This window comes from Canis aureus, chromosome 32 (genome assembly GCF_053574225.1).
Source record: "Canis aureus isolate CA01 chromosome 32, VMU_Caureus_v.1.0, whole genome shotgun sequence".
Lineage (NCBI taxonomy): Eukaryota > Metazoa > Chordata > Mammalia > Carnivora > Canidae > Canis > Canis aureus.
In genome coordinates, this window is record NC_135642.1 from 44,336,704 (window position 1) to 44,364,091 (window position 27,388).

The 27,388-nt window shown below is 35.5% G+C and overlaps 1 protein-coding gene across 8 annotated transcripts in view; it reads left to right on the forward strand.

The window, feature by feature from the left end:
• Window positions 1-27,388, forward strand: part of SCAPER (S-phase cyclin A associated protein in the ER) — a 421,844-nt gene that overhangs the window by 102,054 nt on the left and 292,402 nt on the right. For all 8 annotated transcript variants that reach the window (XM_077882048.1, XM_077882050.1, XM_077882046.1 and 5 more), the window contains 6 exons: window positions 3,968-4,043; window positions 4,255-4,372; window positions 4,850-4,961; window positions 8,346-8,486; window positions 16,758-16,913; window positions 26,265-26,407. In XM_077882048.1, the coding sequence (XP_077738174.1) occupies window positions 3,968-4,043; window positions 4,255-4,372; window positions 4,850-4,961; window positions 8,346-8,486; window positions 16,758-16,913; window positions 26,265-26,407 (746 nt within the window). The remainder of the gene's footprint in view (window positions 1-3,967; window positions 4,044-4,254; window positions 4,373-4,849; window positions 4,962-8,345; window positions 8,487-16,757; window positions 16,914-26,264; window positions 26,408-27,388) is intronic.

The following is a 27,388-nucleotide window of genomic DNA, read 5'->3' on the forward strand; positions in this document are numbered from 1 at the left end:
TCTCTCAAATAAATAAACGATCTTTTAAAAAATACTTAAAATAAACAATTTAATGTTATACCACAAGGAACTAGAAAAAGAAACTTAGCTGAAATTTAGTAGAGGAGAGAGACAGCAAAGAAAAATCAAATAAAGAAAATAGAGACCAGAATGAACAATAACATAACATTGAAAGTCATGACTAGTATCCGCCCCCCAAAAAAAGAAACAAAATTGGCAATGCTTTAACTATTTTAACTAAGAAAAAAAAAAAAGAAGATTCAAAAGTCAAAATGAGAAATAGAAAACAATACAATTGATAATAGATTACTGTTAACAGTTATATACTAACAAATGAGATAACTTAGAAAAAAAACACAACAAACAGAGAATTCCTAAAAACACACAAGTTACCAAGATTGAATCATGAATCTTGAATCTGGGAAATAGGAAGTCTTCTTAAACCAGTAACAAGAATGAAAGTTGGAATTGGGAATCAGAAACTCTGAGCACAGAAAAGCCGAACATCACATGTTTTCATTGGTGAATTCTACCAAATATTTTTTTAAGATATTAATGAAAGTCTTTTTCAAAATCTTACAAATAATGGAATAGAGGGAACATGTTCAGAATCATTTCATGAGGTCAGTACTACCCTGATAGCAAAGCAGGATAAAAACAATACAAGAAAAAAAGTCTCTTTTGTCTGATATAAATATAAATGTTTTTCTACCCCCTCACTTGCAATCTGCAAGAGTCTTTAGGTCTCAAATGAGTCTCATGTAGGCAACATATAGATGGTTCTTATTTTTTTAATCCATTCTGACAACCTGAAGTGTTTGGTCCACTTACATTCAAAGTAATTATTGATAGGTACATACTTACTGCCATTTCATTACTTGTTGTTTCTTGAGATTTTCTCTAATCCTTTCTTATCTGTGTCACTTTTGGTCTCCTTTGCACTGAGAGAGTCCCCTTTAATAATTCTTGTAGGGTTGGTTTAGTGGTCATGAGCTCAAAAGCTATTTTTGTTTGTCCGAGAAACTCTTTATCTCTTCTTCTATTCTGAATAGTATATAGCCTTGTTGGATAGAGCATTCTTGGCTGTAGAGTTTTTTTTCATTTAGCATGTTTAGCATAATGCATGCCACTGTCTTCTGGCTTGACCGGTTTCTGTTGAGAAATCTCCAGCTAGTCTTACCGGTTTTCCCTTGTAAGTAAAGGACTTCCTTTGCCTTGCTGCTTTAAAAATTTTTTCTTATATCACTTATATAATATAGTGATAACTGTATTTTGCAAATTTAATTACAATATGTCTTGCTGTCCTGCTTTTGTTGATTTTGATGGGAGTTCTCTGTGCCTCCTGTTTCTTTCCTCAGATTAGGGAAATTTTCTGCTGTTATGTCTTGAAATAAATTTTCTGCCCCCCTTTCCCTCTCTTCTCTTCTGGGACTCCTATAACACAAATGTTTTTACATTTGATGGAGTCACTGAATTCTCTAAATCATTTGTGTTGCCTAATTATTCTTTCTCTATTGTTCAGCTTCGTTATTGTCCATTATTTTATCTTCAGGGTTACTAATTCATTCCTTTACATCTTCCAGCCTGCTGTTAATTGCATCAGGTCTATTTCCAATCTCAGTTATTTCATTCTTGGTCTCTGATTGGTTCTTTTGTCTCTGTTGTAAGGGTCTCACCAATGTCTTCTTTTCTTAAGCCCAGTGGGTATCCTTATGATTGTTGTTTTAAGTTCTTATCAACTATGTTATTTCTGTTTTGCTTAGCTCTCTGGCCATGGCCTTATCTTGTTCTTTCATTTAGGATAAATTTCTCCATCTTGGCATTTTGTCTAAGTCTCTGCCTTCTTCTCTGTGTTAGAAAAGCCAGTTATGTCTCCTTCTATTGAAAGTAATGGCCTTCTGAAGAAGAGGTGATGTAGTGCCCCAAATCTGGCACTTCAGGGAGTGTCTCTGGTGTGTACTGCTTATGCCCTGCTTTTGTGGTTTGGCTGCTCTGTCCTTCAGGCCAGTTGTTTGCAGAGGCTCTCCTTGCCTGCTGGGGGCAGTGTTTGATCCCTGGCCTGAATATGGTGAGTTTTAACTAAATATAAGCTCTGGTGTGCTTGTGAGTTGAGACCTGACACAAACTCTACCAGAACTGAGGCCTTGAGGAACTCTCTGGTTAGGAGATGTGATATGGCCAGGAGTTTCTGCTGGTCCTCTTGGGGAGGGGCCTACTTTGCTGGGACTGAGGCAAGGTTGACTAAAAAGTACAGTCCTGCTAGAGTGTAGGGGTGTGGGGCTTGCTTGGTGTAAGCAAATTATAGCCAGTGTTGGGGTGAACTGCTGCCTGAGATGGCTCTTTGTTTATCTTGAGGGGTGGGAAAGAGAAATGGCTCTATCCTAGCTCCTTTGTTCTCAGAGAGGCATCTTTGTGTGAACACTGCCTCTCAGGGACATACTCCTAGAATAGTGAATCACTCCCCACTGTGTGCCCCAGGTGTTTGTTCAGAGCACTGTTTTGCTGTTGTTTGTCTACCTTCTTTCCGGAGCAGGGCTGTGCCCTCTGGGCTACATACTAGCCAAGCCTGTGGACTTTTAGAACCCTAAGCTTTAAAGCCTTGCTGGTTGCAAAAACACAAAATTCATTTTCCAAGCCAATGGCTTTGGGGAAATGTTCTTGTACATTCCCTTGTGTGTTCATCTCTTCCCTTTCTCCATGACCTGGGCTCCCTCCCCTCTGCGGAGGTACCCAAGATCTGATCCATTTCTCTTCTAAACCACATCTCTGTGCTTCCTACCTTCTTCATTGTGACCTCTTCTCTCCCTTTAGTTGTAGAGTTTGTCCTGTCAGTTTTCAGGCTGATTTCTGGGAGAATGATTTGATAGTTATCTAGTTGTGTTTGTGGGAATAGATGAGCTTAGGGATGAGTCTACTTCACTGACACCTTGGATTCTTTCTGTGAACGCTTAGAATTTTTAACATGCTTGTTCAAAAATTACATCTAGAAATAAAATTCTTAGGGCCAGGAAGACTTAGAATTCATACAAAAACAATAGGAAATCTCTCTCTTTTTTTTTTTTTTTGAAGCACTTTACCATTACACAGTTATTTTTTATTTATTTATTTATTTTTTTTAGTGTTTTTATGTATAGTACAGTTGACAAGTTGGAAGTTGTTATTCCCATTTTAAAAATAGATAAATTGAATCTTGGAAAAAGTAAGAACTCAACATTACTAAGATTGTAATTGCAGAGATTGAAATAGAATCTAAAGTAGTTTACTTTTTTCTTTCTGCTAGGAAAAGCAAACGAATGAGTGGGAAATATCAGAAAGGGAGACAGAACATGAGAGACACCTAACTCTGGGAAACGAACAAGGGATGGTGGAAAGGGACAAGGGCGGGGGTGGGGGTGACTGGGTGACGGGAACTGAGGGGGCACTTGATGGGATGAGCACTGGGTGTTATGCTATATGTTGGCAAATTGAACTCCAATTAAAAAAAATATGTAAAAAAACCACAAATGATATGTGCTTTACAATCACTAAGCACCCAGGATATATATATTTGATAAGAGGCACTTCTTTTTTTTTGTATATTTTTTTATGAGGGACTTCTTTGAGAATGAAAGTAACTATAAATGTTTTAAATATTTTTCTATGAAATTTTAATGCCCAGAGAATAATTTTGAGCTCTTCTCATGAATATGGCAGAGTTATGTGGTAATAGTATGAGGCCAATATGTTTCTTTTAAACTTGATTTGTCTTTGCTGTTAATGACAAGTAGGTTTATCTTCCTCTTAAAATGTATATACTATAGTATTTTAACTTGGCGATTACTGTAACTATAAGAGGTATATAGCTTTTTTCTGATTTTGAGCTCTTAAATGTATTAGTAATAGGTAGGAAAATTACATCTGCAGTTCATTTTTTAAGATTATAATTGTGTTTAATATTTGTTTTTCACTTTTCCTTATTACATTTTAGGCCAGCATGGGAAGTGGGAGTGTATCTTTCTGTGGTATGTCTATGGACTGGAATGATGTCCTTGCAGATTATGAAGGTATTTGTGTGTGTGTGTGTGTGTGTGTGTATATATGCATGCTGCATTGTATGTGTAGCTAGAGAGATTTAGGGTAAATTATTATAGTTTATGTGTAAAATAAATAATTTGGAGGGGAATGCTAATGCCTTTTAAAAGTCTGTTCTCAAATGTTGGTTTTATAGAACTGTGTGGTTAAACAGTTATAGTAGTTTTCTTTTTTTCTGGGCAGCTCGTGAAACTTGGCGCCAAAATACATCATGGGGGGATATTGTAGAAGAGGAACCTGCTAGACCTCCAGGCCATGGAATTCACATGCATGAAAAACTTTCCTCACCATCTCGTAAAAGGTCTGGCCTTTGAAAATTAATTTGAAATGTTTCACAGGAGGGAAGCTAGTTACTCCTTTTTTTTTTTTTTTTAAAGATTTTATTTATCTATTCATAACAGACACACAGAGAGGGAGAAAGAGAGGCAGAGACACAGGCAGAGGGAGAAGCAGGCTCCATGCAGGGAGCCTGATGCAGGACTCGATCCCGGGTCCCCAGGATCTGGCCCTGGGGTGAAGGTGGCGCTAAACCGCTGAGCCACCCAGGCTGCCCCGACTCCTGACTATTAAGTGGAGTTGCTGCACAACATTGTAAGGCACATTACTCAGGATAGTTACAGATACATTGAAAAGTGACAGAGTTTTCCTGAAATGTTAGGCCAAAATTAGCTTTGTATACTTTTTATATTTATTTTAAAAATGTTTAAGACTAAAGAAAATATTTTTGGCTTTATCATGTAAACATTTGTGTCTTCTGTCCATTTGTTTGTGTTAATAGAACAATTGCAGAATCTAAGAAGAAACATGAAGAAAAACAAATGAAAGCACAGCAGCTAAGGGAAAAGTTACGTGAAGAAAAAACATTAAAGCTTCAGAAATTATTAGAAAGGGTGAGTTTAATATTTAGAAATTCTGATAGCCTTAAATTGATGGGCTGATTTTTAACTTGACTTTTTTTTTTTTTTTTTTTTTGGTGTAAGAGAAGCTAGTGCAACTATAAAAATAATTACATTTTCTTGGAAACCAAAGCATTTCTACCTATGGAATTACAGAGGGTTACCTGCAAAAAAGTAAAAAAAAATTGACATTTCTAAATTAGCTAGTAATTTGATACTTGCAGGATTCGCATGGATTATTGAAGCTGTGCTTTGTCTTTTGTTGTTTTTATGGGGGGGGCGTTTCTTTGGGGAGTCTTGTGGACAGTGTAGGATGAGTTAGGATAGTTTTGAGCCTCAGATTATCAGTTTTGAAAAAGTGGGGCATTAATTGAATTTATAGAAGAGAGTCTTAGAGTATTTAGAATAGTGCCGCTTCTGAACAGTGATATAGTGGAAAGAACATGGGGTCTGGAAATGACCAATTAGTGGTCAAACCTTGGTTTTACATGATACCCTGGGCAAGTTATTCAACAATATTGCATTTCAGTTTCTTTATTTGTAAAATCACAATTATAACTATTGACTTCATATGATGATTGAATGTGGCAAGTATAACAGTATAGTGTTAGAATGGCTGTTACTCGTTATATAGTCATTGTTACTTTAATATGGCAGATATAGGCATGGACTGTATTAGTTATGTGTGCTATATAACAAATGACCTCAAAACTTAGCCACTTAAAACAGCAAATATTTATTAGCTTACAATATCTGTGGGCAAGAAAACCAGGATTGCTTTGCCTAGTGATTTTTATTCAGAGTCTCTCATGAGTTTGCAGTCATGCTGTTAGCTGGGGTAGCCATCATTTGGAGCTGACGGGTCCACTTCTGGACTCACCCATGTGGTTGTAGGCAGGCCTCAGGTCCTCTTTACCAGTTGGCCATAGATTTCAGTTATTTGCCATGTGTGCATTTTAACAGCCCAAATGTCCTCGTGACATGGCTACTGGTTTCCTCACAGAAAATAGTCCAGGAGAGAGGGAGGAGAGGAGAGGGGGATGGAGACGAAGATAGAAGGAAAGAACAAATGAGCTGCCAAAACCATATTGCCTTCTATAACCTGACCTTGGAAGTGATGTGCTGTCACTTTTGCTGTATTCTATTGGTCAATTCCTGATACAGTGTGGGAGGGAATTACTCAAGGATCTGAATACCAAGTGATTGGGATCTCTGGAGCCATCTTGGAGTCTGCATACTACAAGAACCTATCACAACATGACAAAAGAGATGTGACTTGTATACTGTAGGTGAACTCCGTTGTTATCTTCTGGTACTAGGAAGGAGTACTTACACGCATAGCTGAAAAATATTTGCATTGGTATGCCTGGCTGGCTCAGTCGATGGCTCATGTGAGTGACTCTTGATCTCCAGGTTGTGAGTAGAAATTACTTAAAAATAAAATCTTGGGCAGCCCTGGTGGCCCAGCGGTTTAGTACCGCCTTCAGCCCGGGGTGTGATCCTGGAGACCTGGGATTGAGTCCCACGTCAGGCTCCCTGCATGGAGCCTGCTTCTCCTTCTGCCTGTGTCTCTGCTTCTCTCTCTCTCTCTCTCTCTCTGTCATGAATAAATAAATAAAATCTTTAAAAAAAATAAATAAAATCTTAAACACTATTTGTATTACTTATAACGTATATTTAAGTTTGGAAGGGATAGTTGGACTAAATAACCCAAATAGTTTTTATTCTTTTATTTTTTTAAAGATTTATTTATTTATTTATGATAGAGAGAGAGAGGCAGAGACACAGGAGGAGGGAAAAGCAGGCTCCATGCCGGGAGCCCGACTCGGGACTCGATCCCGGGACTCCAGGATTGCGCCCTGGGCCAAAAGCAGGCGCTAAACCGCTGAGCCATCCGGGGATCCCCCAAATAGTTTTTAAAATGAGGTGTAGTATAAGGTTCTGTTTAGTACAGCAGAAAAGTTGACTGAGAAAAGAAGGAAATCTGATTTTTCTCTCCACCTGAGTCTCAAGAATTTTCATTATTTTTATTTTAATCATTTGGAATGAATTGAAATGAAAAAACAGACCCCTTATTGTGCAGTTCTTTGAGAGTTAATATTTAGTTCTCCGCTTTAGGGAAATACTGTAACACAACTACAGCTTCCCCTCATTTTTTTTTTAACAGCTTCCCCTCTTGTTGTGCCTTTTTTTTTTTTTTAAGATTTTATTTATTTATTTGAGATAGAGGGCAAGTGAGCATGAGCTGAAGGAAGATGCTTAACTGACTGAGCCACCCAGAAGCCCCTTATTGTGTCCTTAAGACAAATTAAAATTATATAGTTTTTTTTCTTATATAATATAACCTCCAAGTATTCATGCAAACAGAATAATAAATTCTTGAAATTCTACAATATGTTAGAGGATCTTTGGTTAAATTTTTCCATTAATATAAAAAAATTTTTTTCCATTAATCTAAGTATCTCTTTGATTAATTTTTTTATATTTTTAAAGATTTTATTTATTCATGAGAAACAGAGAGAGGCAGAGACATAGACAGAGGGAGAAGCAGGCTCCCTCCACAGAGCCCCCTGTGGGACTCAATCTCAGGACCCTGGGATCATGACTTGAGCCAAAGATAGATGCTCAACCACTGAGCCACCCAGCAGCCCCCTCTTTGATTAATTTTAATGAGAAATCTACCTTCCATTTGTCTAATAAGTTATTGTTTCAGCATGGTTTTATATATGTGTTTTCATAACCAGAATTCTTTGTAGCTCAGAATTGAACAGATACTGAATCCTATTTTATGGGTGTGAAAACTGAATCTAGGAAAGGTGAAGTACAGTTTCCAGTGTCACATGACCAATAATTTGCCGAGCAAGGGCTTTAAAGATCTGTCCTCTAACTTCCAATCTAGTGCTGTTTCTGCATCATACTTTTTTAGATGGTTAAACACATAATTATGTAGCTAAAATTCAACTGAAATGTTAGTTTTATTCACACTCATGTTGAGCCAGCTTTTGATTATAGCTAGCAAGTGACCAAGGTAGATTATGAACTCAAGCAGTCTGGCTCCTGGTCTGTGTTCTTTTTTTTTTTTTTTTTTAAAGATTTTATTTATTCATGATAGAGAGAGAGAGAGAGAGGCAGAGACACAGGCAGAGGGAGAAGCAGGCTCCATGCAGGGAGCCCGATGTGGGACTCGATCCCTGGTCTCCAGGATCGCATCCTGGGCCAAAGGCAGGTGCTAAACCGCTGCGCCACCCAGGGATCCCCCCTGGTTTGTGTTCTTAATCATAAATCATGCTCCTTTAGATCTTTCTAGGTTCTAGACTTTATAATTCCTAAGCTGTTTATTTGTTAAATTACTATGTGTGATGATCTCACTCTGTGTAGGAGAAGGATGTCCGGAAGTGGAAGGAAGAATTATTAGATCAACGACGGAGGATGATGGAAGAGAAATTACTTCATGCTGAATTTAAAAGAGAGGTGCAATTACAAGCAATTGTTAAAAAAGCACAAGAGGAAGAAGCTAAGGTATATCTTAGGTGCTTTGAATGTCGCATTAGTTACCCAAGGACTTTTTTCATTTGTTAATATAAGAAGCTGATATTTATGAAGTAATTATTCTGTGTTAGAATAACAGGCTCACTTAAACCTTATTAGGTGCAATATCGTATACTTAGAATAATCCTATGAGATGTATATTATTTTTTTACAACTTTTTGAGGTACAATTGACAGACAATAAATAGCACATATGTAAAACATCAATTTGATGAGTTTTGACATGTATATATTCCTGAAACCTTCAGCACAATGAAGATAATAAACAGTTCCATCACCCTCAGAAGTTTGCTTGTGCTTCTTTTTCTATTCATTCCTTCTTCCAACTCTGTTACTGTGCAGTTGCTGATCTGCTCTTTGTCACTGTAGATGTTAGCATTTTCTAGAATTTTATATGAATGGAATCATACAGTATATATTCTCTTCCTCTGGCATCTTTCACTCAGCATAGTTATTTTGAATGTCATTCATACTGTTGTGTATATCGGTTCCTTTTCATTGCTGAGAAGTATATCTTTGTATAGAAACACCATAATTTGTTAATCCAGTCACCTGTTGATAGGTATTTGTTTTACTTTCTTGTTTTTGGCCATTATAGATCTAGCTGCTGTGAACCATCATGTGCAAGTCTTTGTGCAGATGTGTGCTTTCATTGTCTTGGGTAAATACCTAAGAATGAGTAGTAGAGCCTCATGATAGGTTCATATTTAACTTTTAAAGAAACAGTTTTTCAAAGTGGTTATTATATTGATCCCTGCCCCCCATCTGAAAGTAGAGTGCTCCTATGAAACCTTTTGTAATCTGGAATGACATAAAGATGCAATTACTATTAATGTATATGGAAAACATTGTTAGCATTTCCAGACCCCCAAAATAACCTCTTTTAGGTTTTTCTGATACATTAGAATGCATCTTGCTAATGGATGCACAAAGTAAATTGAGATAAAGCATAGATGCTCAAAAACACAATTCAAAACGATGATGGCTTGATGCTAAGACGCTGAGTGTAGTTCCTGGAGAAGGAGTTTGGTGGGGCCACTGTTGCTGTTCGGGGTGTGCTAATGACCCTGTAATGACTCACTGTAAAACAAACACTGAACACGGTTTTTGATTTTTTTTGCCTTTTTTTCATAAAGCAGAGATCTTTTGTGGATTTCTTTTGGTTAGCGAAAACAAGTACTAATGTAGGTCTCCCATAAAAGCAAAGTGGTATAATGAGAACTTTTGGAAAGCAAGGGATACTTGTGGTATTAGATATTCTTACCCACAGAGGATGAGAGTTCTAATTGACCACATTCTCACCAACATTTGACATTGTAATTTTAGCCACTCCATTTTAAGATGTGTCTACAGTATCACATTTGGTTTTATTTTTCATTTTTGAACATCTTTTCATGTGCTTATTTAATATCTTTATCTCTTGTTTGGTAAAATGTATGTTCAAACATTATGTTCATTTATTAAGGTTATTGTTTTATTATTAAATTCTTTTTTTTAGCTTTGCTGAGCTATACATGACAAATAGCGAGTTTTATAAAGAATAGAACATGAAACATATACATTGTGAAACAATTCCCCTCATCAAGTTAAATAACACATCCATTACCTCACGTACTTATTTTGTGTGTGTGTCTGTGAGAGAGAGAGAGAATGTTTAAGTTTTATTCTCTTAGCATATTTCAATTATACAATACAGTGTTATCAACTGTCTTCACCATGTTATACATTATATCTTCAGAACTTATTCATCTTATCACTCAAAGTTCATGCCCTTTTTCCAACTTCTCCCTGTTTCTTTTTCCACCCTCAGCTCCTGGCAGCCACTTTTCTTCTCTATATTTTTATGAGTTCACCTTTTCTCCCCCCCCAAATCTAAAATCATACCATGCAGCATTTGTCTTTCTTTGTCTGGCTCATTTGATTTAGCATATTGCCCTCCAGTTTCATCCATGTTGTCACAAATGAAGATTTCTTAGAAGACTTCATATATTTTAGATATTAAGATCTGTGTTTTACAAATATGCCTCACAGTCCTTGGATTGCCTTTTCCTTTTAAATGCCTTTTGAAGTTTTAAAAACTGATAAAATCCAATATATTAACTTTTTTTTTCTATACCCTGTGTTTTTTTTGTGTCCTATTTAAAAAATCTTTACCTAAGTTTAAGGTTACTAAGATTTTCTCTTAGTTTTTTGATAGGAGTTTTAAATTTTACAATGAGGTGTGTATTCCTTCTGAGTTAATTTTTTTTTTTTCCTTTTGAGTTAAATTTTGTATATGGTGTGAGGTAGGGTTGAGGTTCATTTTTTTTTTTTTTTCGGTTGGGATATCCGGTGGTCAAGTAGCAATTGTTGAAAACATTATCGTTTTTATATTGAATTGCCTTAGTACCCTTGTTGAAAAGCTATTTTCCATATATGTATGGGTCTGTTTTTGACCATCTCTTTCATTTGTCTCTGTGCTTATTTTTATGCCAATACCACTTTATCTTGATTACCGTTATAATATCCTGTTCCATTGATGAATATGTATATCTAGTGCTTTGAAGTTTTCAGTGTTCAAAAATCTTTCACCTTACTTAAATTTATTCCTAAGTGTATACTCTTGTAGACATGGTTGTAAATTGGAATTGTATTCTTAATTTCATTTTCAGATTGTTTATTGCTAGTGTGCAGAAATGCAGTTGAATTTTATATATTGGTCTTGTCTCTTGCAACCTTGGTTGAACAGGGTTTTTAGTTCTAATAGCTTTTTAGTGGATTCTTCAAGGTTTTCTATATACAAGATCACGTTATCTGCAAATAGATATAGGTTTACTTCTTTTCCATCCTGGATGTCTTTGATTTGTTTTTCTTGCTTTATGTAGAACATGAAATGCAATGTTGAATAGAAGTGGTAAACATGGACATGACATCCTTGTCTTGTTCCCAGTTTTTAGGGGAGGTATTTAGTCTTTCATCATAAAGTATGATGTTAGGTGTAGGTTTTCATAGGTGCCTTTCATCAGGAAGTTCCTTTTTATTCCAATTTTGTTGTGTGCTTTTATCACAAAGGGATGTTGGATTTTGTCAAATGCTTTTCTGCATCTGTTACAAAATAATGTGGTTTTAGTTTTTTGTTCTCTTGATATTTGCTGTATTACATTAATTGAATTTCAGTTTTATGTATTTGCCTAATTTTTAGTTGTTTAAGGTGGGAGGGTTTATCTGGATCCGGTTACTCCATCGTGGCTGGAAGTGGAAGTTCGGAACTGTGCATTATTATTATCTTTATCTTCTAGAGGAGCAGTCTGAAGGTAGATTGTTGATGGTCACACAGAATTAAAATTCAGGTCTTTGTGGTTCCATAGTCTCTGCTTTGTGATTTGGTTTAATATTCTCATTTTTTAGTCTTTCTTTCATAAGACTAGTCTTTAGTCTTTCTTTAGTTTTTTAGTTTTTTAGTCTTTCTTTCATAAGACTATATGAATTTTCATAAGAGTTATATGAATTTTGATTTGTCAAATTGCTTAATATATTTACATTCATTATAATTTTATTAAGCCATAGTGGCTGTTATAAGCATATTAACCCAAACTACAGTTTAAATACTCTTTATCAAGGTGAATGGTCAACTGCTGGGTGTCTTTTTCTGAGGGTATGAGCTGTCATTTGTAATTTTAAATTCTTAATAATCAAGATAAACTGAATCAACAGTCCATACTAAAATTCTTGAAAATATGAAACATTGCCTTAAAACCATGCTACCAATTGCTATGCTGTCCATTCTCTTAATTTTTATTGCTTCTTTTAAAAAATCTGTGAAATTCCATTTTCAAATCTGTTTATAAAGAAAATACATGATCTAGTTATCTTCTTGTTCTCTCATTCATTTAAAAATGTTGTGATTGAATTGTCCTTAGTATAATTACATAAATATCTAAAAAGTTTACATGAAATATTGTCACATACTTTCATACCCAAATATAATTTATGAGACAGAACCTCTTGTCTTAGGTTTTGTCACACATCGGTATTTTCCGATGTTGCCTGACCTTAACAGTCCTCTGATTTCTAAGGGTTTTCTCTGCAGAGTCTTTCAGTAAGCTGGAGTGGGGCCTGAGGAACTTAATTTTTTATAAGTCTTCCAGGTGATTCTTAGGATCAGGAGCTTTGGTTCTACGTTCATCAAATAATTGTTTCTTCTTCAAAAGTAATGTTTTGTCATGATGAAGATAGAAGTCTTTGGAGTTGGATAAACTTGGATTCAGGTCTTTATTCAAGCAGTTAGCTGAACAGCCTTAGATGTTATTTTACCATTTACCCTATTTTTTTGTTCATTTTAAAATTAGGAATAACCTTTAACTACATCTCAAAAATTTTGATGAAAGGATTAAATTTGCATATGCATGTTCTGAAGCAGTCCGTGCCATCTTCAGGATACTGAAAATATTTTGTGAAATGATAGAACTGTAAAATGGTACATCTTATTTATATTTTGCTTCTTAATTTTTCATAAATGTGTTTTTGTTGTATTATTACTAATCCAAGAGTACTAATAATCCAATCATTTTTTTCTGGCTTTAAAAAATGTATTTAAGTTCTACTAGAAATTTAATTCCCTTGAGACATGTACCAACTATATTCATTTCAGTCCTGTTATATAATCAAGAATTTTTTTTTCTCATACATTTGTGAATTCATGGAGTAAATTAATAGTCATTTCAAATTCCTTCCTTCTTTTTTTGGGTACATTGATGGTTGAAAATAAGTCATTGACTGTTTAGTTGATAGTGACTCTTAGTGTAGTCTGAGTTATTCAGGACCCAATTTTATCTTGGCTCTTCATCTATAATAGTGTAAAATTGGCCTTCATTTTCTGTTTCTTAATGGTGTCATTGAATCATTTTCAGTTGTAACATCTACTCATAATTACAGTCGATTTTAATTTTATATTAAGAGTAGTAGCCATATCATTATTTTAAAAATAGTTTATTTTCATTTTAAAGAATTGAAGCAATATAATAAGGGCAACTCAAAATTCCACCCTCAGAAATAGCCACCACGTAGATGGTCAATACTGTCTCAACATCTCTCTAGATTAACGTTCAGATTGCATGAATAGGTAACTTTAAAAAAATGAAATTATACTGTAAATGATACTTATGAATAAGAAGTATTAAGCTCTATTTTATATCCGTTTTAAGAGATGGAAGTAAAATAACAGTAAAATTGAGAGAATTTTGATTGTAATGTTTCTCACAAAGGAAACTACTATTTCTTTCCATCATCCTAGTCTCCTCCCAAAAATTATTCATAGTTTTATTCTTTATACATTGTTAAGGTAGATAACATTATACTTTGCTCTGAAACTATAAATTCCTTTGTATAGTTTTCCTTCTGTATATAAATAACTCACAGCTTTACTAATTCTCCATTTATGAGTTGTTTTGACTTGTCTGTGGTTGGCTGGAATTTATTAACAAGGGACTTTTTTTCAGGTAGAGCTTATACATGCTCTAATCCTTGAGTCCTTCTGTGTCTAAGGCTGTGGCATTTTTATCTGAATACATTTTGACTAGAGATCAGATTCATGGTTCATAATGTTTTTCCTTCAAAAATTTGTAGGCTTTATTTTCTTTGAGCATTAATTACCTCTGGGGAGAAGCCTGAGGCCACATTGGTTTTTCCTCCTCTCCTTCTTGTAGGTGATTTGCATTTACTGCTTGGAAGTGTAAAAAATTATTCCTCTTCCTTAGTGTTTTGTAATTTAATAAGATTTAATAAGGATATTCTTGGTATTCATCTTAACATTTTCTCATGAAATAACATGAGCTCTTTCAATTTTCAGTTTTTTTTTATAATGGAAAATTATCCATATTACATGTTGGAATATTTTCTTTTGTCTTTTTTTACCCAAAGATTTTGTCTATCTTATCTATTTATGAGTGTGACATGAGCCAGTGGGGTGGGGGTGGAGGAAGAAGGGCAGGGAGGGGGGAGAGGATCAAGCAGACTCTGTGCTGATCATGGATTATGGAGCCTGAGGCAGGGCTTGCTTGATCCCATGACTCTAAGATCATGACCAAAACCAAGAGTCCGATGCTTAACTGACACTTAACTGATCACTCAGATTAACTGACACTTAACTGATCACTCAGATGGCTCTTGTCTTTCTTAACTATATATGTTATTCTTATATTTGGCTAACTTGATTTGTTCATTATATTCAGAGCTTATTACTTATACATAAATATTCAAGTTCTGCATTAATTTATCGAAAGACTTAGCTCTCTCAGTGACTTGATTTTTTGCTGCCTTTATTTGCTCCATGCTTTTTCTAACTCAGTGATAGCATTACTTGGTTACTTGATAGTGTTTCCTTAGTTTACTGATCTTTTATTGTTTTTTTTTATCATTATTTTGCACCTTTAAATTCAGGTTTTTGTTAACTTCTTTTATATTACAAAGTTTGCTGAGGAAGTTTTCTGGTGTTTCTTGGTTTATATTTTCTTCCAAATTGGTTTTTTTTTTTAATTTTCCTGTTAACTGCTTATTGATTGATTGAGATCTTATTGACAATGAGATCTCATTGACACATCAAAATTATATATATTAAGGTTTAAAGTGTGATACATTAATATATATATACACTGTAGAATGATCACAGCCCAGCCAATTAACATAACTATCACCTCTACTTAATTACCATTTATGGACACAAATTGCATATGTGCTGAGAAAATTGAAGATCTATCTTATTAGCAAATTTCAAGTATTGTTAAGTGTCATCACCATGCTGTACATCTCTAAAATTTATTCATCTTTCATAATTGAAACTTTGTATCCCTTGACCAACATGACAATTTGAAATTTTACCCAACTTTTGCACACTCTTCCCTCTTAACTTATTTTGTGTAGAGCATTAATTCCTATTGTTTTTTCTTTCATTTTTTATTATGCTTAACATGTGAGGCCTGATATAGTATGATTTGTTTTCCTTGAGTACAGCTATTTGTCTTCTACTTTCAGTGTAGTTTGAAGGATATTTGTGTTATTATCCTACTTTAAAAAGTGTCCATGTGGCCGGGAAATCCTTATTAAAACTATTTTTAAACTCTCTTGTCTGAGACTTTTAACATTTCTAGTGGTAGGTCTTATTACATCCAGCATGGATTCCTGGAATCTGAACTTCTGTCAGAGTCAGTCCCAGTGTTTACTTTCCTATTTTACTCTACCATTTTCACTGTAGCATGCCTTCCCTCTGGCTTTCAAAAATGAGAAATTTGATCTTAACTGACTTTCTCCAGCTTTAGCTAAACTTTATTTGGATAAACTATACTTTCTGGCAAAACTTGGTAAGTATCAATACGTGTGAAGTTGAGGATGCTGTAGATAGTTCACTACTTTGTTCCTAATTGTCACTCATTTAGTATATGTCGAAGAAAAATGATTTGTTGCTTGTTTTAAGTTTTGTTATCCCAAACTCATTAGAATAATATCTATATACCTATTTAAATTTTAATGTAATTTATATAATTGCAAATTATTATGAGTTAAGTAGAACTTTATAAGATGATTTTGTAAGAATCATAATTTTTTCTTGACTTAAAAATACTTTAGTGGCAGGTATTTTAAATCATTTCTTACTAAGGCCTGTAGATTTTTTTTTTAAGATTTATTTATTTATTCATGAGAGACACAGACCGAGAAAGAAAGAGGCAAGACATAGAAGGAGAAGCAGGCTTCTCACAGGGAGCCTGATGTGGCACTTGATCCTGGATCCCAGGATCATGACCTGAGCTGAATGCAGGTGCCCAACTGCTGAGCCACCCAGGCGCCCCATGTAGATTTCTTTTTTTTTTTTTTTTAATTTTTATTATTTTTATTTTTTTTTATTTATGATAGTCACACAGAGAGAGAGAGAGAGAGGCAGAGAGACACAGGCAGAGGGAGAAGCAGGCTCCATGCACCGGGAGCCCGACGTGGGATTCGATCCTGGGTCTCCAGGATCGAGCCCTGGGCCAAAGGCAGGCGCTAAACCGCTGCGCCACCCAGGGATCCCCCATGTAGATTTCTTATATACATTGGATTACTATCCATTTTTGAAACAAATATTAAAGGAAAAGACCTATATTCAGTTTTTGTTTCATGCTTTACTAGTGGTTTATATTACTATACAAAAATTGCTGTTAGGTTTCTTATTTTTGTGGTGTGTCTTAGAATCAACTTGATTTGATACTCACTTTCTTTGTTTTTATTGAAGGTAAATGAAATTGCCTTCATAAATACCCTTGAAGCCCAGAATAAGCGCCATGATGTCTTATCAAAATTGAAGGAATATGAGCAGAGGCTTAATGAGTTACAGGAAGAACGTCAGCGAAGACAGGAAGAAAAACAAGCACGTGATGAAGCTGTTCAGGTAGAATTTTATTTGGCAAGCAATTATTGAGCACCTGTTATATCCTAGGCTCTGAGCTATTGCTGAGGATCCAACAAGGAGTAAGACCCAGTTTCTGACCCAGTGGTGCATGGTTTATTATTGCACTGTGGAATCATGAAGTCTGATTGCCAAAAGACAGTGTAATTATATATATGGTAATCCGTGTTTTCATTAGTGCATAGCAGTCATACAGTTTTAATTTCTTTTTTTTTTTTTTTTTCAGTTTTAATTTCTAATCTCAACCACATGAAAGACTAAATTGCTTTGGACAGATTATTATCTATTCTTTGCTAATTGGGTTTCATAAGAATATACTCCTTCCCTTCCACTTAAAAAAAGGATTGTGTTTGAACCAGTGTATGTAGCCTTATGGAACTGGGCAGTCTTTATGCTTGCAACAAGGAACACCTGTCATTTATTGGGCAGTATCATTGGATACTTTAATTGCTTAGCTTTGACCTCTGTGGTAAACCCTAATTTAGCTACCATTTTCAGGTCGGAAGAAAGGTTAACACATAGACAGTACTGATAATTATAAACTATTTTAGACCTTCTTCAGTACAAAGTCTTATCCATAAGACTCTTTTAGGACTTGACATTTTTTTCTTTTTGCACTGATTCAAAGATTTTATTCAACTCAATTAATTGGTGAGGGATCCAGTAAGATGTTATAACCAGTTTAAAGAAAAATTCAAATAGACCCATACACAGGTGATCAGTAATGCTGAAATGAATTTGTTGAACAGATACAAAACTCTTCAATGGTCAGAGGCAACCATCAGCAGATGACCAACCCTCCTCACAAGAGCATACATCACCATAATTTTCCTATAACTCACAGTTGAAAATTAGCTCAATGACAATCAGTGACAGACCAGCAGATAGGGTACATCCTGTGATTATGTCTTTCCCATGTTCAAAGCTTTTTCAGTTTTCCCATCACAAAAGGCTGAGTAAATCTACTGAAAGGGATCCATTGCCAAAGTGTAATGTCTGGTAAATTATTCCAAAAATGTGCTGAGTCTTTCAGTCATACAACTATGCATTCTGAATTCAAATTATATTTGTATCAAAGACTATATTAGAAAAATAAATTTTGAGGGGAAGCGGGTTTTTTTTTGAAGTAGAAAATATCCTCAAACGTGGACATATGCCTGGATGTAAGATATAAGCTACAGTTTGTTCACACCGAAAAGATAATTTGGCTCCAAATTTGTATTTGCATAGTAGTCCATAGAGAGATTCTGAGCCTTCAGAGATTCTGAAGTACTCAGTTTTGCTAAGAAAGAGGATGATTTCTCAGGGCTCATCTATGACATGGCTTTTCTTCTCAGATTGCAAACCAAATACAGTTACCATCTCTTTTATCAATCGCTATGGCACATTAAAGCCGATACTTAAAAGAATGAAGTAGTATAGTAAGTATATAAATAAATATATTCATACATATTATAAGCTTATATACATGTGTACACACACACATTTTCATTTTCCAGCCAGGGTTGAGAAAAACTAAAAAGGAAAAGAAATGAACACTAATAGAATTTCACTTTGTCTTGGAAAAGGAAGTATTTTACATATATATGTATATGTATAAATATATATGCATACATGCACAAGAATTTATACAACCATGTATGTATATTTGCTGTATATGACTGTTACTTGATTCTTCAAATATAATGACATTGTATGATCATTCACATCCTGTATATGATTATGCAAATGAGAGTTTTGATCTTTGTTCTGGACTGTTTCTGCTTTTCTGTCTCTCAGCTGTGTCTGTGATTTGTCAGCACTAGCTGGAGTAGACCAAGCCCATGGGATGAGAAGGCCAACCACGTGGGCTGCAAGGACTGCTCGTGTGGTGATTTCCTGGGTGGCATAGGTCACCAGAGTGGGTACACTGGCCATGGCACTCAGAGAGGTGTGGTGCACCATTCACTCAGGGTGGCAAACCAAACAGCTTGGACTGGAATTCTTGTAGGGAATCCAGCACCAGGGCAGCTTTTGACGTCAAGTGTTGATACAGATTTCTATCTGGAACGTTGATCACCTGCATGCCATCTGCAAGGGCTCCCTCCATGCTGTTAGGAGTGTCTTCAAAGGAAAGGCACTTTTCCTTGGAAAGAGGAGGAAAAAAATCTTTTTGCACAGGCTAGAAATAAGGACTTGACATTTTTGATGTAGAGAACAAATTTTATAGTATTCAGGTATAAATGCAGACATACTTTGTTATGACCAATATTTATTTGTTTACTTATTTAGTGATTATTTATTGAGTTACTACTGTAGGCTGTATGCTGTGCTAGGCTCGAGGACATGAAAAGGGTATGTCACTGTTCTCAATGGGGGGTCATGTGTACTAATTATAACCTGACAGAATCAGTATAACAGAAAAGGCATTCTTAGAAGCACAGAGGAAAACACCGTATTCCAATTGGGAGTGGCAAGGACGTGCAACAGTTATGAAAAGCTTCCTAGAGGAGTTGATACCTCAGCTAAGGTTTGCAAACAGTAAGACAGATGCAAATGATGAGAAGTAGGCATTCCAGGCCGGAGACCTGGGCGCGAGGACTGCCCTGTAGGGTTAGGGAGCAGGCCATGCCGAGCTTTATTATGTTAAACACTGGAGGTGTTATTAATATTTAATGCTTCTTTATGTTACTGGTGGTTTTAGGAAGTTAAAATATCATTACAGGGGGATCCCTGGGTGGCTCAGCAGTTTAGCGCCTGCCTTTGACCCAGGGCGCGATCCTGAAGTCCTGGGATCGAGTCCTGCGTTGGGCTCCTGGCATGGATCCTGCTTCTCCCTCTGCCTGTGTCTCTGCCTCTCTCTCTCTCTGTGTCTATCATGAATGAATGAATGAATGAATGAATGAATAAATAAATAAATAAATAAATAAATCTTTAAAAAAATAAAATATCAATACAGTTTTAATTTTTTTTTTTTAAATTTATTTATGATAGTTACAGAGAGAGAGAGAGGGAGGCAGAGACACAGGCAGAGGGAGAAGCAGGCTCCATGCACCGGGAGCCCGACGTGGGATTCGATCCCGGGTCTCCGGGATCATGCCCTGGGCCAAAGGCAGGCGCCAAACCGCTGCGCCACCCAAGGATCCCTCAATACAGTTTTAAACTTTGTTGATTATCCTTTGATATTTGTGGGTATTGGCAGGCATTACCATATTCATCCCTGATCTCTATTTGATTTGAGTCAGTGTTTTACTTGAATCTGAGTGCTAAGTTTAAAAATACAGAATGACTTTGAAAAACTTCACCTTTTCTTCACTAAGGAGCAGCAAAAATTTTTATTATTTAAAAGTTACTTACCTACTAATACTCTTAAATGAGCAAATAAGATAGAATATTTGAAATTTATTTTTTATTTTTATTTATTTATTTATTTTAAAGATTTTATTTATTTATTCATGAGAGACAGAGAGAGGCAGAAACACAGGCAGAGGGAGAATCAGGCTCTCTGTGGAGAGCCCGATGCAGGACTTGATCCCAGGTCTCTGGGATCACGCCCTGACCCAAAGGCAGATGCTCAACCATTGTATTATGTGAATTATGTGTTACTTTTAAGGAACCATTAGGCATTGATAATTCAGAGATAAGATGTGATCCTTTATGGTGAACAGTTCAACATAATATGAAAATGTTGCAGAACTATGTATAAGCTACAGAGGTATCACAGAGGAGAAAATAATTAGCTTTTTTGGTAGGAAGGGATTGTCAAGTAAAGTTCTCTGGAAGAGGTAACTTTGGCTGGGTTTTGGGGGGAAATATATGAGTATGTATTTAGAATGGAAATCTTTGGTTCCCTTTTTTGCATTCAATTTGTATATCTGAAGATTTGAAATATAGTAGTAATGTTCCATTTTAAAATGATTACTCTTATTTGATAAATTGGAACATTTATTAAAACTGAAAGGAAAGCTGCTCTTTTTTTTAATGTATTTTTTTAAATTTAAATTCAATTTGCCAACATATAGTGTAACACCCAGTGCTCATCCTGTCAAGTGCCCCCCTCAGTGCCTGTCACCCAGTCACCCCATCCCCCTACCCACCTCCCCTTCCAGTACCCCTTGTTTGTTTCCCAGAGTTAGCGGTCACTCATGGTTTGTCTCCCTCTCTGATATTTCCCACTCCGTTCCCCTCCTTTCCCCTATAATCCCTTTCACTATTTCTTATATGCCCCGTATGAGTGAAACCATATGAAGCAGTTCTTTTCTAAAAGTAATAAGGGATTTTTGATACTCTTTAAAAAAATTTTTTTTTAAAGATTTTATTTATTTTTTCATGATAGACATAGAGAGAGAGGCAGAGACACAGGCAGAGGGAGAAGCAGGCTCCATGCCGGGAGCCTGATGTGGGACTCGATCCCAGGACTCCAGGATCATGCCCTGGGCCAAAGGCAGGCACTAAACCACTGAACTACCCAGGGATCCCCAGATTTTTGATACTCTTTAAAAATTGTTTTGACTGTTCAGAATTATTTTTCTTATTAAAAATGAAATTTCCTATGGATTTTATTTTTGAAGAAAAATTAAAAACCTGTCAAGTTTAATTGACCTGTATAATATTGGAAAAGTCTGCTGGTAATGTATAGCATATATAATCAAAAAATCTTTTAATGTGTAGTCATTACCGAGGTTCAAGGCACTAATGCCGCACATTCTCTGGGTACAATGATAGTAAGGTCCTCTTCTGCTTTACTTTCACCACTTGTTTAACATTCCAATAAGCTGTTAGAGGCAATTGTGATCCTTCTTGTAAGTAAAATACTTAGTAAGTGCTCATCATATATTTTCAATTTGCCAGTTTTCTTACGTGAATTTTGGTCAGTTTTAGTCCAGGTTCCTTAGATACGTTGCCTGTCCTTTTGCCCTAATCATTTGAATTATAGGCATTAAAAGGTAGGGATTTGCAATATTCATTCTCAGGCTGCCACAAATAAATCCAACTATAAAGCAAGGTACATGGGGATTTCAGAGGTTTCAGAAGGTTTAGGAATTAGGTATCTTTCTGATTCATCATCTGCATGTACATTTATAATGCGTATTATTTTACGAAGCTGTGCTTCATTTAACAGGTATTTATGGAACTCCTGTCCTGTGCAGGATGCGATGGGGTACAAAGTTTCTTTTATTTAGGAAATTTAAATTTTAAATAGGAAAACACTAGCTGAACTTAACCAGTCTTATTCACTACCTATAGTTACCGTTTATCTTTTCCATTAACTAAAAACAGAAAATAAAAGATTTAGTATTTTTTGAAGTACAGTTATTTCTGTTTGAAAGAAATACTGTTTCATACAGTGTTGAAGTATGTCTTACATACATGAATACAACCAGCAAGTTGACGTTATGTTTACATAGTCAACTTGGCTACATTGAACATACACATAAAGTATATATACACATATATTTCATTTATAAAGCTATTTTATAATTTTTGAAAGTATAGTTTTAAGGCTTTTGATTTTACAAAATATGAAGTGAAAAGTTCTGGCTTAATTCTTTACATTTAATAACGAAGCCTTTTGCATTTTATTGTGAAACTTGTGGTTACAGACAGAATACAGATTTTTTTTAAGGTTTTAATTACATTTAACACACGGTGTTGTATTAGTTTCAGGTGTACAATGTAGTGATCCAAGAGTTTCATACATCACCCAGTGCTCATCACAAGTAGACTCCTTAATCCCACTACTTATTTCACCCATCTCCTCACCCACCTTAAATCATCAGTTTGTTTTCTATATAAAGAGTTTGTTTCTGGTTTGTCTCTCTCTCTTTCTTCCTTTATAGATTTGTTTTGTTTCTTAAATTCCACATGAGTGAAATCATGTGGTATTTGTCTTTCTCTGACTGACTTATTTGGCTTAGCATTATGCTTTTTAGCCCTGTCCATGTCATTGTAAATGGGAGGATTCATTCTTTTTTATGACAGAATAATATTCCATTGTATAATATATCCACTCATCAGTCGATGGACACTTGGGCTGCTTCCATATCTTGGCTATTGGAAAGAATGTTGCTATAAACATAGGGGTGTATGTTTGAATTAGTGTTTTTGTATTCTTTATATAAGTACCCAGTAGTGCCACTGCTGGATCAGAGAGTACTTCTGTTTTTAATTTTTTGAGGAAACTTCATACTGTTTTCCAGAATGGCTGTACCAGTTTGCATTCCCACCAACAGTGCAAGAGGGAGGGTTCCTTTTTCTCCACATCCTCGCCAACACCTGTTGTTTCTTATGTTTTTGATTGAATTGATATATATATTTTTCAATTCATCCCCATCCCCCAGAGAGCTCACACAACCTCTCCCTGGCCCCTAGTCATTATGATTAATGGAATACACTTATTTAGGTTCTTCTAACTACTGTTTATATAGTCTTGTGCAAGTCATTTTACTTTAGAAAGCTCCAGTTCGTTGCGATATCAAAATTACTAATATAAGTAAGGACTTAGCAAAGTGTTTAGTATAGTAAGTGCCCAATAAATGACAGAAAAAAAATACTAAAACAGTTCCTGTTTTGAGGACACTGAGGAGACATGAGAATACTTCTAACAATAATGCTGACTACAGTAACGTCATACTTACAACAAGCTCTGTCTACCCCAGGAAGAAAATCTTTCTAAAATAGTAAGCCAAAAAGTCCCTACATTTGCGGAGGGTGGGTTTTGGTTTTATTTTTTATTTTTTATTTTTTTTGGGAAGGGGTCCAGGGCAAGAAGGGAATTAGGGAATGCCCTGATTTCAGAAAGGTATATGTGGCAGATTACTGACTGCTAGAGGCATGCAGCTAGATTTTAAAAATATTCTTTATGTTGTGTATACTGTTCATGAACTGGTTATAGCTATTTCATGTTACTAAGTAAGCATAATATGTGGAAACTTGTGTAGTTATCTAAGATTTCAAAAACTCTTTATAAGACTAAAAACAAATAAGTCTGGCACAAAAAATTATCTTCAATGAAGAAAATATAAACAAAAGACTTTTCTCTTAAATTCAAATTTCTTTGCAGTTAAAAAAAAATCCATATTAGCAACCTATGGAATGGGAGAAAATACTTGCAAATGATATATCCATGAAAGGTTAATATCCAGTATATATAAAGAACTTACGAAACTCCATCCAAAAACCAAATAATTAGTATAGGAGCAGAAGACATGAACAGACATTTTTCCAAAAAAAGACATCCAGATGGCTAATGGACACATGAAAAGATGTTCATCATCACTCACTGTCAGGGAAATACATATCAAATCTACAATGAGATATCACTTCACACCTGTCAGAGTGGCTAAAATCAGTAACATAAGAAACGATAGGTGTTGGTGAGGATGTGGAAAGAAAGGAACCCTCTTGCACTGTTGGTGGCAATGCAAACTGGTGCAGCCATTCTGGAAAACTGTGGAGATTTCTCACAAAGTTAAAAATGGTGGCACTTGGGTGGCTTAGTTGGGTAAGTGTCTGACTCTTGATTTCAACTCAGGCCTGCTTAAGGTTTTTCTCTCTCTCCCCCTCTCTCACCCCTCATTCTCATACTAGCTCTCTCTAAAAATATAGAACTACCCTCTGATCCAGCATTGGCACTTTGGATATTTACACAAAGCATACAAAAACACTAACTGAAACATGCATACCTATGTTATAGCAGCATTATGTACAATAGGCAAGATATGGAAGCAGCCCTAGTGTCTGTCAACTAATGATTGGATAAAGAAGATGTGGTATATATACACATGATGGAGTATTATGCAGCCATAATAATGAATGAAATCTTGCCATTTGCAATGACATGGATAGAGCTAGAGAGTATAATCTAAGTGAAATAAGTCAGAGAAAGACACCATATGATTTCACTTATGTGGAATTTAAGAAAGAAAGGCATGGGGCACCTGGATGGCTCAGTTGGTTGAGCATCTGCCTTTGGCTCAAGTCATGATTGCAGGGTCCTGGGATCAAGATTCCTTCTCAGTAGGAAGTCTGCTTCTCCTCCTCCTGCTACTTCTCCTTCTGCTCCCTCTGCTTGTGCTCTCCCTCTCTCTTTCTGTCAAATAAATAAATAAAATCTTAAAAAAAAAAAGCTGCAAAGGAAAAAAAAAGACAAACCAAGAAACAGACTCTTTTTTTTTTTTTTTTTTTTAAAGATTTTATTTCTTTATTCATGAGAGACCCAGAGAGAGAGGCAGAGACACAGGCAGAGGGAGAAGCAGGCTCCATGCAAGGAGCCCAATGCAGGACTCAATCGCGGGACCCCAGGATCACGCCCTGAGCCGAAGGCAGATGCTCAACCCCTGAGCCACCCATGAGCCACCAGGTGTCCCAAGAAACAGACTCTTAATAGTAGATGACAAACTGATGGTTATCAGAGGGGAGGTGGGTTGGGGGATGTTTGAACTGTGCGGATTAAGTGAGTGGGGATTAAGGAGCATTTGTAAGGAGCACTAGGTGATTAAAATGCAAACTTAAAAAAACTAATACAAATGAAAAGTAATATCATTAAGAGAAAATGAAGATGTGATAATATATACCTTTTCCATGAAGAAAGAATAATAATTTCAAGATAGTCTTTACATTTCTCATAATTCTGTATTTGTAAACATGGAGGTTGATGTGTTGTAAAAGATAGTGGAAGACATTGAAGATAAGATAAAAATGTCAACATATGATTTTAATGAAATAGAACAAATTTATTAGGAGCCATGATGGAAACGAAATCTCTAAAACCTGATCGAAAATTTTTCTGAATTATATGACAAAAAAGTATCTTCATGTAAAAAGTGTATTTTAAATGCCAAGCAGAAAAAATAAAACAATGTGCATATGAAAATAACATGTATCAGTACAGCTGTAATACCGTGAGAGTTAGCAAAGTACTCCCAGTAGGCAAAAATATATATGGGACATAGTATTTTATATTTTTCCACTTAACTCCTTCATGAATGCTTTAGTTCAGAAATCTGTTAACTACACTTTGTTCATCATGTTCTGGCATTTCTGAAACCATTTGTAAACACAGGGCTTTAGAGGTGATTAACCATAAAATACATGTTAGATTCTCACATAATATGAATAACATAGTTTCTCCTTCAAAGAACATTTATTCTTTTAATTATGTGGAACACTGATAAATGACATGAAAACCACATCATTATAATTTTTCTTTTTTTTTTTTAATTCTGAGAAGCATACCTAGTAGCAAGCAGGGATCTGCTTGGCTTGAATACATAAATTTGTCAGAATGGTGCAAACTTTAATCATTTTCACTTTACACATAACTCTAACATTTAAAAACTTTTCTGACTGTAGGAACGCAAGAGAGCTCTAGAGGCAGAACGGCAGGCCCGTGTAGAAGAGTTGTTAATGAAAAGGAAAGAACAAGAAGCCCGAATTGAACAACAGAGGCAAGAAAAGGAAAAAGCCCGTGAGGATGCCGCTCGAGAAAGAGCTAGGTACTTCATTTACTATCATGATTTTGATCCTGATGAACATGGTGCAGTGAGTGGATATTCAAATCACATCTTAAACCCATTTGCTGTCATGTAGATTTTTAAGGAAATAGTGGCAAATAGAAATTGTTCTGATTTTCGATTTCTAGGCATTTTGACATTGTAAAAAAATAGAAACCTTTTGAATCTTCCTATTGAATGGGGAACTTGGTCTTTCAAGATTTTTTGATTGCAAGAAACAGAGTTTGATACTGGCTAGCTTAAGCAAAGAGAGATTTTGGAAAATATTAGGAGCATAGGAAGTTTAAGGAACAGGCTTGGAAATGGTCAGGCATCCACAAGAGCACAGTGGTGGTCTTTTGATGGAAACAGTCTGATCAGCATATTGCCACTCTGATTATAATAAATGACCTTCAGCCATCCCTACATTTTGAATAAGTTGTTTAAGATTCAAAGATCCAGGTTAAAACATTTAATTGACCAATTTTAAGTCAATTCTGAAAAAAAAAAAAAAGTCAATTCTGGTTGCTGTACACTTTGCTGATGTATTTTCTGACCTCTTAATTGTGGCAAATTTAGTGGATGTGAAAGGATAGCTCTTTCTGGTTTTGATTTTTCTAGTGGGCCAAGATTAATAATAAGCAATTTTGCTTATACTTAACTATTCAAGTTTTTTGTTTGTTTGTTTAAAGTGCCTGTTGAAGTTTTTTGTTCGTTTCTCTATTGGGATCTTTTTTTCCTTGTTGTTTAGGAATTATCTTTACTAGATACCAGTTCTTTGTCAGATACATATGTTGCAAATATTTTTGCAGGTTATGGCTTGCCCTTTCACTCTATGATGTCTTTTTTTTTTTTTTTTAAAGATTTAATTTATTTATTGAGAGACAGAGAGAGAGAGAGAGAGCGTGCAGCAGAGACACAAGCAGAGGGAGAAGCAGGCTCCCTGCAGGGAGCCTGACATGGGACTCGATCCAGGGTCTCTAG